Source organism: Myotis nattereri (assembly GCF_964212035.1).
Source record: "Myotis nattereri genome assembly, chromosome: 7".
Classification (NCBI taxonomy): domain Eukaryota; kingdom Metazoa; phylum Chordata; class Mammalia; order Chiroptera; family Vespertilionidae; genus Myotis; species Myotis nattereri.
Genome location: NC_138082.1, coordinates 9567730 through 9578405, shown reverse-complemented (window position 1 = coordinate 9578405; position 10676 = coordinate 9567730). Strand labels below are relative to the sequence as shown.

At 39.1% G+C, this 10676-nt stretch overlaps 2 protein-coding genes across 3 annotated transcripts in view; one reads left to right on the top strand and one right to left on the bottom strand.

The window, feature by feature from the left end:
* Nucleotides 1–243: 243 nt before the first annotated feature.
* On the bottom strand, nucleotides 244–9031 carry NDUFB3 (NADH:ubiquinone oxidoreductase subunit B3). The gene is made up of 3 exons (XM_081095225.1): nucleotides 8895–9031; nucleotides 4667–4814; nucleotides 244–534 (listed from the first exon to the last, which is right to left on the bottom strand). Exons 2-3 carry the CDS (start codon nucleotides 4810–4812, stop codon nucleotides 378–380), a joined length of 303 nt encoding a protein of 100 aa, XP_080951351.1. The 5' UTR covers nucleotides 4813–4814; nucleotides 8895–9031; the 3' UTR covers nucleotides 244–377.
* Nucleotides 9032–9301: 270 nt separating this feature from the next.
* The window catches only part of HYCC2 (hyccin PI4KA lipid kinase complex subunit 2), a 39822-nt gene continuing 38447 nt past the window's right edge, over nucleotides 9302–10676 (top strand). For both annotated transcript variants that reach the window (XM_081095224.1, XM_081095223.1), the window contains exon 1: nucleotides 9302–9354. The gene's annotated coding sequence lies outside the window, so the exon portion shown is untranslated. The remainder of the gene's footprint in view (nucleotides 9355–10676) is intronic.

The following is a 10676-nucleotide window of genomic DNA, read 5'->3' as shown; positions in this document are numbered from 1 at the left end:
TTGCACATTATGAATGTATTTAATACCAGCAACTGTACACTAAAAAATAGTTAAGATGGGAAATTTTATCACTATTTAATTTTTTTTAGACCCCGTCCATTTAAAACATACACATTTGTTGAAATATATGCTGGCTGGCTGCTCTGTAGAGAATGCACTGCTTCGTGTACCTCAACCACCACATGTTCTAAAGCAAATCTGATATGGTTTGAAACATCTTTTTTTTAAGAATGACAAAACCAGACTGGAACATGTATTCTTTATTAAATCTTACTAGTATCTTTAAGGGATAAACACACAGATGAGTAGGCTACAGTGAAGAAATCTTATTTTAATAACAGAGTTAAGAATCACTAAGATACTTCCAGGTAATATCTTCAGTGATGCTTCTTATCTTTATTCTGGGACTCCAGGAAATATTCAACCCCTACAGCTACCACAAATGCAGCAAATCCCCATTTGAATCCTTTTAACATTGCACCAACAAAGGTAACATTGTCTGCAAAGCCACCCATGTATCTCCAAGCTTCATTGCTAGAAAAAAAAAAAAAAAGGGCAAAGGTTATAATCACATACATGCACATTCACTGAGTAAAATACATTTAATTTTCATCGTTTTAACAGATGTAGATGCAACCTTTATAAGACCATCTAAATGGACCACAATAGGTATCTTTCTGTGACATAGGATAATTAGGTCTATATGCCCGTGTTTCACATATAAAGTAGAAAAAACACTTGATTTCATATTCACAATCATAATACTCAGAATTTTTACAAAATCCTCAAATGCAAGACTTTCTTTGGCTCTATCCATCACAGGTCAGCCGTGTGGCTTTGCCTATACTAGTCATTATAGCATCGTGGACAGAGGTAGTTAGAGTATTAATCTTTGCTCTGCCACTCACACTAGATTCACAACCTTTTAGGATGTGCAAGTTACTTAACCTGTCAGGGCCTGCTTCCTCTCCTACTCAGTGATGACTGTCTACCTTATAGTGTGGTTATAAAGAATAAACAGGGTGATGTGTGATATATTTTGGCACAGAGAGTATGTAACATTTGACATTATTTTTACTACTAATAAATTTCTCTGTCGCAGCAGCCTGAAGTTTAGAAGACTGATTTCCTGCTCTGGCAATCATTCTTCTGAGCCCCTAAACAGAGGTGTAAACAGAAGTCTGAGACCTCTCCTGAAAACAGTCTTCTCTCACAGGCAGCGATAAGTGAGTGGGGAAAAAATCATGTTATGAACAACAAAAACCACTTAAATAAAATCTGACTTATTAGAAAATATAAGCTAAGCAAATACAATTTAGATAACCAAAGTCAGACAAAGACATTAGAAGAAAACTACAGAGTAATATCCCTCATGAACACAGATGCAAATATTCTTTTCTAATTTTTAATTTTTATTTATTTTAGATGCAAATATTCTTTTTTAAAAAATATATTTTATTGATTTTTTTACAGAGAGGAAGGGAGAGGGATAGAGAGTTAGAAACATTGATGAGAGAGAAACATCAATCAGCTGCCTCCTACACACCCCCGAATGGGGATATGCCCGCAACCAAAGTACATGCCCTTGACTGGAATCGAACCTGGGACCCTTCAGTTCACAGGCTGACGCTCTATCCACTGAGCCAAACCAGTTAGGGCAGATGCAAATATTCTTAACAAAATTTTAGAAAATTGATCCAGCAATATATATAAAGGATAATATACCATGATGAAATAGAATTTATCTTAGGAATTCAAGATTGGTTTAATCTTTGAAAAACCAGTAAGAGTAATTCATCATATTAACAGAATAAAAGATCTATGTGAGCCCTAACCGGTTTGGCTCAGTGGATAGAGCGTCAGCCTGAGACTCAAGGGTCTCAGGTTCGAGTCTGGTCAAGGGCATGTACCTTGGTTGCGGGCACATCCCCAGTAGGGAGTGTGCAGGAGGCAGCTGATCGATGTTTCTCTCTCATCGATGTTTCTAACTCTCCATCCCTCTCACTTCCTCTCTGTAAAAAAAAAAAATCAATAAAATATATTTTTTTTAAAAAAAGAACTATGTGAGCATCTCAATAGATGCAGAACAGGCAAGAATGTCCATTTACACCACTTTTATTCAACATTATAGTAGCAGTGTTATCCAGTACAATAACGCAAAGAAAATAGAAATTAAAAGTTTATAGATTGAAAAGGAAGAAATAAAACAAGTGTACACAAAGTGATCACTTATGAAGTACAGTCTAAACAATCTGTAAAAAAAAAAATTGGAACTAAAAAGTGAATTTAGCAAGGGAACATGACACAAAGTCAACATATAAACCCCAATTATATTTTTATATATTAGCAAAAAACTGAAAATTAAAGTTTAAAATACCATTTACAATACTATTAAAATATGAAAAAACTCAGGATAAACTTAATAAAATATGTAAAGACCTATATATAAAGCAATAAAATACTGCTGAGGGATTAAAGAGGATCTAAATTGTTCATGGACTAGAAGATTCGATAGTGTTAAGATATCTATTATCCTCGATTGAGCTATAGATTCAGTGAAATCCCAATTAAAATCTAAGAAGGCTTTTTATAGAAACTGAAACACTCAATCTAAATTTTAAATATAAATGCAAAGAACCTAAAATAGCTTTTTTTTTTTAAATGGAGATCTTATGCTACCTGATTTGAAGACAGTGAAGTATTGTCATAGAGTGGACATATTGATCAGGATAACAGAGTAGAATCCAGAAATAGACCACACAGATATTGTCAATTGATTTTTTACAAAGGCATAAGGTAAATCAATATGGGAAAGATAGTCTTAGCAAATGGTGCTGGAACAACTGGATGTCCAAATGCAAAAATACTTTCATCCTCACCTCACATGATATAAAAGTAACACTATAAAAACTTCTAAGAGAAACCATAGGAGACAATTTAGGGTACAAAAAGCACAAACCATAATAGAAAAGTGCCAGATTGGGACTTCATCAAAATTTAAAACTCTTTGAAAGACATTATTTAAAAAATGAAAAAATAAGCCACACTCTTAGGAAAAAACATTTGTAGCCCAGCCAGAATACCTCAGTGGTTGAGCATCAACCTATGAACCAGGAAGTCATGGTTTGATTTCCTGGTCCGGTCTAGGCATATACCTGGGTTTCAGGCTTAATTCCCAGTAGCGGTGTGCAAGAGGCAGCCAATCAATGATTCTCTCTCATCACTGATGTTTCTCCCACTCTCTCTCTCTCTCTCTCTCTCTCTCTCTCTTGATTTCATCATCTCTGAAATCAATAAAAATACATTTTAAAAAAAGAAAAATATTAAACAAATAAAACAAAATACATTTGTAAAATATATACCTGATAAAGGACTTAAATTTTAAAAACATATAGAGAACTCTCATCTATGTATATAAAAGGGCTAATACGTGAAGTGTCCCCTTGGGAGTTTGACCGGGAGACCAGGAGTTCAATCGCTCGCTATGACGTGTGCTGACCACCAGGGGGCGGCATGAAACAAAGGAAGGCCTGGCTGGCAGCCGGCAGCAGGGGAAGGAAGGCCCCAGCTAGCAGCCAGAAGGCCCTGATCGGCCCTGATCACTGGCCAGGCCTAGGGATCCTACCCATGCATGAATTTCATGCACGAGGCCTCTAGTAATTCAGTAAAAGAAGACAAACACCCTGATAAATAAATGGGCAAAATATGTGAATAGCCACTGCACCAAAAGGGCAGGGGGAAAGCACTAACGAAAAATAAGCACTGGAAAAGAATGTTATGATCATGTCGTCATGGAACCATGGAAATGCAAATTAAAATCACAGAGAGGCACAATATTCACTAAAATGGCTAAAATTGAAAGACCAATAATACCAGGGATTGATGAGGAGGACACTGAACGATTGAAATTCTCATACATTGCTGGTGGGGATGCAAAATGGTACAGCTAGTTTGAAAAACAGTTAGGCAGTTTTCCTATGAAAATAATCACACACTAATTCTATGATCTAGAAATCCTACTCTTAGAGAAATGAAAACATCATGTTCACTCGGACTTGTACTTGATTGGTTATAGCATCTTTACTCATAACGGAACGGTTAAAAACTGGAAACAACACAAAAGGCAATTAACTGGTGAACTGCAAACAAAATGAGGTCTGTGCACACAGTGGATATTGCTCAGCAGTCAATAAGGATATTGCTCAGCAGTCAATAAGGATATTGCTCAGCAGTCAATAAGGATATTGCTCAGCAGTCAACTAGGGATACAAGCTAACGACGCGCCTAAGTCTCCAAAGCAGCACACCAAGTGCCAGGAAAGCGAAAACTGGAGAGACAAAAAGCAGACCAATGGCTGCCAGGAGCCAGGGGTAGGGTGACACTGAGCGTGAAAGGGGCACGGAAGAACTTTTTTGGGTGACAGAAATCGTTTATATCATGACTGTGGTAGTTACATAATTGTATACATTTATCAAAACTCATGGAATTAAACACTTTAAAATGGGTGAATTTTACTGTATGTAAATGGTACTTCAATAAAACGGATTTTAAAACTTTAATGTAAAAAGCCATTTTCAATGATTTTTTAAAAAGGGAAATACATGAAAAAGAAACAGATAATGATTCTCTATGATAAATTCTATCTAAATTATTTAATGATTCTTACCGGCCCCACGGATCCCTGAGCCCCCGTGCCGCCAGCTTCTCCTGCACAGTTTCTAATGGTGTCCCTTCTATCTTCCATTTTCTATAATCTGGAAGTTCCATTTTACCATGACCATGTCCATGCTCATGTTCATGTCCATGGGCCATGTCTATAGGAAAAGATTAAAGTAAGAGAGAAATATGCACAATAACCAAGTTTACTATTAATGTTTTAAGGTAAAACATTTAATGTTTTAAAGAGAGAACTAATAAAACAGCATGTTATTACATAACCAGTGTATGTTCACAGTTAGGAAACACACACATATAAAATAATTAAAAAGAAAAATAATCAATAATCCCATCACTCAGAGATGGTCATTTATTTTGTTTATTCCTTTCTCCATTAAAATAATGGCAGTGCCACGTACCCTAAAGGACTTTACATGTATTAACTCTGTTACTTCCAAAGCAACTATTTGAACTTAAATTACAATTATTATCTTCACTTTATAGATGAAGACAATGAGGGTGCATGAAGGTAACTTTCTGAAGGTAACAACAATAATAAATGGTACAACTGGGTTTTGAACCTTGCAGTTTGGTTTCAGAGCCCTTGTTCCTAATTTCTAAGCAATACTGTTCTCTTTCTTCTAGTCCTTTCATTGTGCATAAATATGCATAATGAAGATGTTTTACATACTGACTTATTACTTTCTTTAGATGATCCTATTAAAATGCAGCATTATTGTGTTTAAACATATACATGATCGCATGAACTTTTTCTGTAAAGAGCCAGATAGTAAATATTTTAGACTATGTGGGTACTTATAAAGCAAGGGAAAACAACTTTCCACAAATATTTTGTTGATAACATTCAAAACATAATAATAACAGAGCATATTTTTTTGTAATACAGGTCTACTGATGAGGAAAATGGAATTTTTTGGGGGATAACATTTTGCTTCACTAGGGCTTAAAGTTTAGAGTTCCTTAATATCAACCTGACTGTACATGATTGTCTGTAAAAAACATTATTAACTGATGGCCTGTACACAAAACAGACAATGGGTTGAATTTTTTAAAATAACATGTTCTTTTAAATTGATTTTTTTAAAAGAGAGAAAGGGAGAAAGAAAGGGGGTGAAGGGGGGAGGGGGGGAGACAGAGACATACATATGCACCCTACAGGGGATGGAACCCGAAATCTGAGCATGTGACCTTATCTATTTATCTATCCATCATCTATTTGGCTCAGTGGTTGAGTGTCAACCTATGAACCAGGAAGTCATGGTTCAATTCCTGGTCAGGACACATGCCTAGGTTGTGGGCTCGGTCCCCAGTAGGGGGTGTGCAGGAGGCAGCAGACCAATGATTCTCTCTCATCATTGATGTTTCTATCTCTCTCCCTCTCCCTTCCTCCCTGAAATTAATAAAAAAAAATTTTTAAAAAAGGACCCCTTTTTAATTGATAAGTTTGTTTCCTTAAATAAAATATGCCCTCAATAGTAACATAAAGACTTCAGTTTTACTAGTATTATTTTTATACATAACATAAAAATAAATTTCAGCTCACTGCGATGTGCCTTCCACTTTCACACCCAGGGGGCAAGAATGTGACTTAGCACAACCACTCTGAAAAACTGTTTGGCATGACCTAGAAAAGCTGAACATTTGAATACCTTATGGCCTACCAATTCTACTCCTAGTTTATATACTCTAGATCTGCATTGCCCAATATGGTAGCCACTAGCACTGGAATGAGGTTAGTGCAACTGGGGAACTAGACTTTCTATTTAATTTTAATTAATTTAAATTTCAAAATTGGTTCTCAAGTTAATTATTGGAAAATTTAGAGTGCATTTCAAACAATTTGGGTATACAGATTTACTTTATCAACAGTAAATTTGATAAAATATAAACATAGATCAAGTGTTTATGAAAACAGCATACTACAAGTGTAAAATACATAAATCTTGAAGACAGTATGAAGAAAACAAAATATTTCATTAATAATTTTTAACACTGATTATATTAAATTAGTTTTGTTTCTTTTTAATATGGTTACTAAGACATTTTAAATTACATATATGGCTTGCATTATATTTTCATTGGACAACACACTGCTCTAGAGAAACTCTTGCATGTATATAACAATAGATATATATATATATTTTAAATATATTTTATTGATTTTTTACAGAGAGGAAGGGAGAGAGATAGAGAGTTAGAAACATCGATGAGAGAGAAACATCGATCAGCTGCCTCCTGCACACCTCCTACTGGGGATGTGCCCGCAACCAAGGTACATGCCCTTGACTGGAATCGAACCTGGGACCCTTGAGTCCGCAGGCCGACGCTCTATCCACCGAGCCAAACCGGTTTCGGCAACAATAGATATATTTTATAGAACCTTTTTAACCACATCATTGATGCTAGTCCCAAATTATAAACAACCCAAATATCCAACAATGGATTAATTATGAAATAGAAACATATGGAATATTACACAACAAAAAAACAACATGCAACAGTGTGAATGAATCTTACAAATATGATGAGAACGGGGTGAATCATAATACATATACTTTGATCCCATTAATATAAATTGAAGAACCCAACAATTCATTTTTTAGGAATGCATTATAGATGGAAAATGAAATGAATGCTTGAAACAAGTGAATGCTTATCACAAGTCAGGACAGTAGTCACCCCTTGGTGGAGGACATAAAATCAGAGCTGCTAAGGCAGTGTTTTTCAACCTATTCTTAATTCTTGTACTCCAAAGGAGCTTTTTTCCGACAGTTGTTTTCCTTATCACATTCTTGCTCCCTTCCCCCAATGAAATTTCAATACCACGGATATATTATATACACGTTTATGTACTGTGGCTCTTGGGAGGGCCACACACCACAGTAGTATCTATGATTTTTTCACACACTGTTCCATCCTCTCAGAACCAATTTTCATCTGCCTGAAGGCCTATCACTTGTGCTGAGAATGAATGTTCTAAAGGTATTGGCCATGCTTTACTTCCTAACCTGAAGGGTGGGTACACAGGTGTTTGCTTAATTATAAGTCTTTAAAAAGTACTCATGTTTTTATACACCCTTCTGTTATGTATACTTCACAGTAAAAGGGAAAATTAGATAAAGTGACAAATTATGCCAAGGACTCAACAACAGGCCATTGTTTTCAGCTCAGAGCTGTTCCAACAAGAATTGCAAGGAAGTTAGTTCCACAAAGAAAACCCATGCAATCATGAAAATTTAAAAAGCTATCTACCTATGTTTGGAGTGAACCTATAATATCAACCTCCACAAAAAAGGGCCTGGAATCCCTAAGAAGGAAATAAGAGGATAATACATGCAATTTTACGGTTTACCAAAGACGTTCAAGCATACACCCCAATTGCCTCTCATTTTTAAAATTGTGGATACTCTTAAGAACATTAGAAAATAAAAGACGAATGAATTCTTAGTGTCCCTTCCAGTCCCTGCACCGATGTACATGCAATTTTAAAATAGTAAACATTTTAGAGTAAATTGCTCTAAAAATGGATGTGACTTTGTACCCTGCTTTTTTCACTTTAACATCGTGTCTAAAACATTCATAGCAGAAAAATAAAAAAAAATCTCACTTATAACTATACATATTTGTGAGGCAGGCATTAAAATTATTCCTCCATAATTTTTCTTAAAAAACATATTTTTATTGATTTCAGAGAGGAATGGAGAAGGAGAGGGAGATATAAACATCAATGATGAGAGAGAATTATTGATTGGCTGCCTCCTGCACCCCCCACACTGGGGATTGTGCCCTTGACCGGAATCGAACCTGGGACCCTCCAGTCCGCAGGCTGACGCTCTTCCCACTGAGCTAAACTGGCTAGGGCCCTCCTTCACAAATTTTTGATTTGGGGGCTGTTCTGCCTTTACTCAACTCAAAGGTAAACAAACAAAGCAAAACAAAAACAAACAAAAAACACGGGACGGGGTGCTGCTGGTGGCAGAGCAGGAAAAAAGCATCTGGACTGAATAACCCGTCATTCCCACTGTATCCTCGTACAACCACCCCCACCACCCCAGGACTTCGCAGTTCTCCCCCGCTAGTTCTTCGATCTCCTTCCGTCTGGAGCCACACACCCGCATCATCCTGCTTTATTTTGTCTCTCCCTTTCTAAATTCCCCAGAATAGGTATCTCATTCCCAGTTCCGGTTAAGAGATCTCCCAACAACTCTCTAATTTACCTGACAGCAATCTGACCTCTCAGGACACTCAATAGTCAACCCTCCAGCCGGAGCCGACCGGAAGCGGAAGTTGTCACCTGGAGTTCCTCCCGGCAGGAAAGCCGAGAAGCCATGTAACGTTCCGGGACGGGGTCACAGGCTTACGGACCAGATGGAGATGACGCGAAGGAGGCTGACAGTCGACATTTTTTCCCCGCACACCTGTGCATCCGTCGTCTAACGACGATCGGAGCCATTGTGGAGGACAGAAGGGCGGGACAGAGGCGACGTTTTCCTAGTTCGCAGACCGGAATCCCTTAGACGCTGCACCGAGGGGCGGGCCGCGGACCTCCGGCAGCCAATAAGTGAGGCTGTTGTTCAACGTGGACTCGGCCAGTGGGAGGGCTGCTTGTTGCGCTGCAGTTGGCAGGCGGCTGCGGGAGGCGGTGGCGGTAAGAAGCCGGAGGCAGTGGGGTGACAGGTAAGCGAGCGGCCGCGCTGTCTTTGGGGGGCGCGAGGGCTCCCGAGAAGGGGTGTTCACCTCCGGCTGCAGGAGCCCTGCGGGGACCTGACGGGGACGGTCTGGGAAGGTGGCAGCCGCGCTGTCGGTGGTTCCGGGACGTTTCGTAGCCCAGGTAGCCGCTGGGAGGTCGCGAGGAGCGGGCAGCTGAGGCGGGTGGAGGCTGAGCCCGGTGCGGCGACGTGGGGCCTAGGGCGCGGGGGCTGCGGTGGCACCTGCAGAGAGGACGGGCGGGAGCCGGGCCGAGTCGCGAGGGCCGGAGGGGGTCCCTGCACGAAGCGCGGACAGAGAAAAGGACGCGGCATTGCAGGCGCCTGAGAGGAACCCGAGGGTTTGCGCTTCTTCAGGGCTGTTCGTCGGGGTGGGAGCGGGGAGCGGAGAAGACCGGTATGTACTGGCGGGCAGATCCTTGAAACTCTTTCTCACCGTCTGTTATGTAACCCGTGGCTGTCATTTACCCCCACAACCAGGCGGTCCCTCCTGGAAGAGGAGGTCTGGCAGCCCATTGCTGTGTCGGAATAGTTGTGTGTGTGTTTTTTCCCGTTGGTTTGAGTGCTCGTCACCCCTGCAGGCGGTGGATGCATGAAGGCTAGTCACGAAGACCTTCTCCCAAATACGGATTTGGGTTGAGAGCGTCGTTAGCTTGCAGTTTAGGAATTTATTTGTTTTGAGGGTCGAGGCTGATTACACATACTTCTTTATTTCTAATCTTCAGGAAAGTGGAGATCCTCAAAAATCTATAGTGGGAGGTAAGTGCAAATTGGAAAATGACTAGAAATCTCATTGTTGGATATATATAGATAGATATCTCCCTAGATATTTTGGATGTTAAAGACTGAAAATAACGTGGTGGTCTGAATGGGGAGAGGGAATGCAAAAGTCATCTTTTAAGTAATTTGCTCTGTAGGTCTGAGAGACTGGTTATGGATTATTTCTTAGGTTTAAAAAGTGTGCTTTGTGAACCTCTCTGACCGAGGGAAAATGTATTTGCAGACATAAATAACTGAATTGCCATGTTTGCACAATGAAATGTACAATTAACATAGGGATTTTATTAAGTATATGTTATGGAAGGACAGACTACATTAAAAACTTGGTTTTGCCCGCCATTGTGCCTCCATGGTTGAGCCTGGACCTATGAACCTGGAGGTCAGAGGTCACTGTTTTTTTTTTTCGTTTTTTTAAAAATTTTATTGATTTTTTACAGTGAGGAAGGGAGAGAGATAGGGAGTTAGAAACATCGATGAAAAGAGAAACAATCGCCGAAACCGGTTTGGCTCAGT